The sequence below is a fragment of the Cardiocondyla obscurior genome, linkage group LG16 (genome assembly GCF_019399895.1).
Source record: "Cardiocondyla obscurior isolate alpha-2009 linkage group LG16, Cobs3.1, whole genome shotgun sequence".
Classification (NCBI taxonomy): Eukaryota; Metazoa; Arthropoda; class Insecta; order Hymenoptera; family Formicidae; genus Cardiocondyla; species Cardiocondyla obscurior.
The window spans coordinates 5384198-5389761 of record NC_091879.1 but is presented as its reverse complement, the minus strand read 5'-3'; the positions used below and the strand labels follow the sequence as shown (position 1 = coordinate 5389761).

Genomic DNA, 5564 nt, shown 5'->3' with positions numbered 1-5564 from the left:
AAGCGGAACGAAATTATAGCACAACGGAAAAAGAACTGCTAGCAATAGTATGGGCGGTAAAACATTTCCGACCATACGTATACGGAACAAAATTCATGATAATAACGGATCACAAACCATTAACATGGTTATTCAACGTAAATGATCCAGGCTCAAGACTGATACGCTGGAGATTAAAATTAGAAGAATACACATATCAGATAGTGCACAAAGACGGAAAGAAAAATACAAACGCGGATGCACTAAGTAGAAACCCGATCGAAGAAACCGAAATAAATAAAATAGAAAACGAAACAAAAAATATTCTGAAGAAGAAAAAATAGAAATATTAAAAGAATATCATGACTGTCCATTGGGAGGACACCAGGGGGTGAAACGCACAATAAATAGAATAAAACTCAACCATAATTGGCCAGGCATGAACAAAGAAGTGGAAGAATACATCAGCAAATGCGAAAAATGCCAAAAGAACAAACTAAGCAGAAAAACGAAAATGCCGATGGTAATAACCGACACGCCGGAAAAGCCATTCGAAAAATGCGCACTCGACATCGTAGGACCATTAACAGTAACAAACGCAGGAAATAAATACATCCTAACATTTCAAGATGCCTTAACGAAATTTAGCAAGGCAATACCAGTACCAAATCAAGAAGCAGCAACCGTGGCGAAAGCATTCGCAACAAAAATAATTTTTGAAAATGGAATCCCAGAAAAAATACTAACAGATCAAGGAACAAACTTTGTAAGCGAAATGTTCAAAAACATATGTAAACTATTGAAAATCGAAAAAATACAGACAACGGCGTATCATCCGGAAAGCAATGGGGCACTAGAGAGATCACATCGAACTCTAGCGGAATACCTAAGACATTATATAAACGGGGACCAAACTGATTGGGACGAGTGGGTACCGTATGCGATGTTTGCATATAATACAACACCGCACACAGCAACAGGGTACACACCGTTTGAATTAGTGTACGGGCACCAAGCCACACTGCCGACGGCACTGGCAACGGCACCAAGGAAAACGTACACATACGACGACTACGCGCAGGAACTAAGGGAACGATTACGCGCATCAAATACAATAGCGAAGGAACATTTAAAAGGAGAGAAAGAAAAATCGAAAACAAACTTCGATAAGAAAACAAGGGAAAGAAAATTCAAAATAGGAGATCAAGTCCTATTGCACGATGAAACAGTGAGAAGAGGAAGATCAAAGAAATTAGAAGCACAATGGATAGGGCCGTACACGGTCATAGAAAAATGCGGAGAAGTAAATTACAAAATAAAAGGAGGCAGAAGAAGCATAAGAGTGCATGCAAACAGGCTAAAGGCTTTTGTAGAGCACTAACAAAAAAAAAAAAAATTTTACTTACCAGAGTGCATCGGATAAACAGCACGAGTCTCGCCGTCGGGACGTTCCTCCACTACAATCAACAAGTTCGGCAGAGGGGTGGGACGGTAGACCCGCGGCCGCACAGGAGACACATCCCGCACCAGACAATCATGGCAACGCAGTGCCATAAATTCTCGCCGGCAAGTGGTACAAGCCACCCACCGGCGAGAAGATTCCGCAGCGTCGAAAAGAATATCAACAGACGAACTATAGAAAATAACACAAGAATAAGTAAAAACACAATAGTTCCCGAAGAAATAAAAAAAAAATCAAAAAACGTACGACATTATAAAAAATTCTACGAGAAAGAAACTTAGGGCAAGAAAACGGCGAGAAGGCAACTGACGGACTGACGGAACGGACAACGAGGCTAAGAGACAAATCCGACGCGATATAAAAATGCATATAAAAATTTCGAGAAGTGCAACGCGAAACCGCGCGAACACAGCAGAGAAAAATTATAAAGACTTACCTCGTATCATAATACACTGTCGCTCCCACGAAGAACACACACACACATAACAGATAACACACACGAAAAGAAATAAAAAATTAAAACCGCGGAAAAAGCCAATCTGAAAGAAAATCATCTTTCAGAACAATAATCACCGTGACGCTGGGCGCAAGCGACAAACCGCCGGAGATAAGCTCACCGTACACGGTAACGCAGTTCATACATGAACCCGGACTATACTATGAGAACGTGGGACAATTGCAGCTATCAGACGCGTCGTGGAAATTAGTAATAATAACAAAAACGCAGGAATTAAAAGCGCAATACGAAAAACTACAAGAACGGGTAAAAGACGGAGAAAAAGCGTGCGAAACATATAGCGGAGAATTACTTAAGGATAAATGTAAATACTTAGCAGAAACGGTACGATCCCAAAACGAAAAATTAATAACAGCGATAGAATTATTAACGACATACGAAGCACAAAAAACAAAGCGAGGATTAGTAGACGTAATAGGTACAATAAGTAAAAAACTATTCGGAACAATGGACGCGGACGACGAAAAAGTAATAAGCGAACAGCTAGAAATACTAACGAGAAGACAACAAACATTACAACATGTAGCAAAGAATCAATTAAAAGTAATAAACAGTTCGATTGGTCACATACAGGAATTAGAGGAAACAATAAAATACCATGAAAAAGTTATAACAAACGCGACGAAGCTATTAAGCAAAAAAGTAGACGGGGTAACGGGACAAGTAGAAATGACGGAACATTTCTACATACTAAGAATGCTAATAACAGATTTACTAACAAACGTGCAAGAAACGATGGAATTCATAGCACAAACGAAATTGGGGATAAAAAACACGCGAATGTTACCGGTTAATAAAATAATAGAAGAATTGAAAGAAGCAACCGCGCACCTCGAAGAAGGGACGTATTTCCCCTTCAGAATAAATACAAAAAATTGGAACGCGATAGAACAATATGCGGAAATAAGCGCATATAGTGACGAGCAGATGATAGTCACGATAATAAGATTCCCGATAGTAGACGACGCAAGATACGAATTAAAAAGAGTAACACCGTTTCCTGTATTGGACAAATCGAACGAAAACATATTTAAAATAATAGAAATAGAAAATGAATACATAGCAGTAGATAGAGAAAATAATAATTACCTAACATTAAAAAGAGAAGATATCAGGCAATGTGTAAACAACGATAATACATATATATGCGAACAAAGCATCCCGGTATACCATACCAGGGCAAGCGCACCGTGCGAGGTAAGAGCGATTACCGAGCCAGCAAAAAAGCCGGACACGTGCGTAACGCGAGAAGTTGCGTCAAGAGCAACAGTATGGATAGCAGTAAGCGAACCACAAGAGTGGATATACTCCACGACAAAGGAGCAAACCATAGAAATTCAATGTAGACATAGACCGAGTAAAAAATTAGAAATAAATAGAACAGGAATAGTTAAATTAAGAACAGCCTGTAAACTCACAACAACAGAAATGACAATAAAAACAAAAAACACGATAGGAGAAAGTAAAATAGAACGACACGTACCGGCTTAGCCGAATTCCGTCGAACGCCACCGAACGCGCCAACGACGGCGAGGACCACCGTTTCGCGATCACGCCGTAACAAGATCCTCGGCGCCACGGCAGAATCATCCGTAACCCCGCTGAGCCCCGCAAGCCCGGCGCCCTCGTTTATTTTGTATAAAACCGCGATGCCGGAGCTCAGCGGGACCGTCTTCGATCCGCTCGCTTGCGAGCAGCATCTCCGACATCCTAGAGCCGATCCGGGGGTAGAGCGCTCTCTGTCTCCACCAGGTGATCCTGGGGCTCGTTCCTAACCTTGTGCTCACGACTTCCAACGCACCGGCACGGTCAGCTCGAGGGGTAGAGCGAACTCTGCCTCCTCCGAGTCATCTCGGACCTCGACCACCGGGCGCGTGGAATCGCCGAACACGAATTAACAGTTCCTATCGCACCGTCGCCGACCACGGGGTAGAGAGATCTCTGTCTCGCTCGAGTGCTCTCGAGTACGCGACACCAAGCCGGTGCTTCACCTCCTGTCTCCGCGAAACCGCCAAGCGATACCGCGAAAGACCTAAGGGTTTCGGCGAAAATACGCATACATCCGCGATCTATTCCCGCGTCAGCGATACCGCGAAATAGCAAGAGATTTCGGCGAAACACGCGAACACCTGCGATATATTCCCGCGCCAGCATACCGCATTCGCACGTGCCGCCGAACGGCACGTGGCCGTAGGAAACTTCGCGCGTCGCGGACACGCCGACACCGCGTGCTTCGCTCGCTATTTTCGAACCTCGATCGCCGCTCGCGCGGCCGTTTCACGCTTAGTGTACATATTGTAAATACGCGTTATGTTCTTATTCAGTTAATAAACCTTTGTTTATACATTTAAAATACCAGGCTCGCTGCATTTACGGACCCTATCTATTCGAATCCCGGAATACCGACGAGCGCACGGGCGCGTCCCGCATCGAGCCGACGATTCGGTATACGCGAAAGCAGGGTCGTTACACTACTGAATTCTTTCACGTACAATCCCATCAAATACTTATTGGGTCAAATTACGGTAAATATAATTGTAGCAATTGCGATGATTTAATTGTTGAATCTCGCGAAATTCGGCAGTACTCATTGTGCAAAGAAGTTATTCTGATATTTCTATCTTATCTTGAGCAAAATTTAGACAAACAGCCTTATTTAGAGAACGAACTAACTATAATTATTATTGACCATCAAAGAAGTTCCGTAGAATAAATCCAATTTTTATTCGGTCAAACTATCGCGATCTTATAATTGCCTAGGCCCGTGGTCCGAATCCGTCTTAGACGCCCGCGACTACCGAGACGTAACATCATTTCAGTTTTTCTTTCCCATCAGCAATTACAAATTCACTTTCAATTTAACTTATTATAAATATAATATAATTGTCCGTACAAAACAATCATTAAAACAGTTCTATTACAGAAAACACAAGCGAACATCATACATTATTGTATCATTATTCAGTCTTTATCATTTCGTTATCAATTCTTAAGAGTTAATATTTAAGATTTATTAATCTATTCATTAATCAATTTCTGCATATAATTAACACCCTGCTGCTAGAGTCGGTTAGCAGCTTAGAACAGAATTATTTATCAGCTTACCATTCTTTTTATTATAAACTTATTAGACTCAATTTTAACAGTTTCAACGCTTTTGTCTTTAAGTTATTTACAAGATTCACCTGTGCATTTTTAATTTACTTTTAAACAATGGACAATCACTCACTTTTCACTCATACAGTCCAAAAACGCTATTTAACTAAAATTCAATATTTGATCACAATTAATAATCAATAATTCAGCAATTATAAAGGGAGACAATAGATGAATAAATAAATACACAATATTCAGTTTAAACAACACTTTAATATACAAAATTTCCTAAAGTCCATCTGACAGGTTAGGTGTCCATCTCGTTGACCACACGTCCACCGACTGACCACATACTCAGCGCCACATGGTCAAATACTAAATCACAACTAGTCAACAATAATAAAAGCCATTTATAATAATAAATTAATGCGTTTCCCATCCAGATAGCGTCAAAAAACACTAAAAATACCGCGAGCAAGACGGCGGCCGTCACACCTCACCAACAACCAC

General features: G+C 41.1%; 1 protein-coding gene across 1 annotated transcript; it reads left to right on the top strand.

Moving 5' to 3' along the window:
* Window positions 1-2405: 2405 nt before the first annotated feature.
* Window positions 2406-3449, top strand: LOC139109118 (uncharacterized). The gene has a single exon (XM_070667941.1). It carries the CDS (start codon window positions 2406-2408, stop codon window positions 3447-3449), a length of 1044 nt encoding a protein of 347 aa, XP_070524042.1.
* The last annotated feature ends 2115 nt before the right edge of the window (window positions 3450-5564 follow it).

Excerpts from the sequence above, each read along its gene's own strand:
- LOC139109118 (XM_070667941.1), top strand. The coding sequence starts at position 2,406 with ATGGACGCGGACGACGAAAAAGTAATAAGCGAACAGCTAGAAATACTA.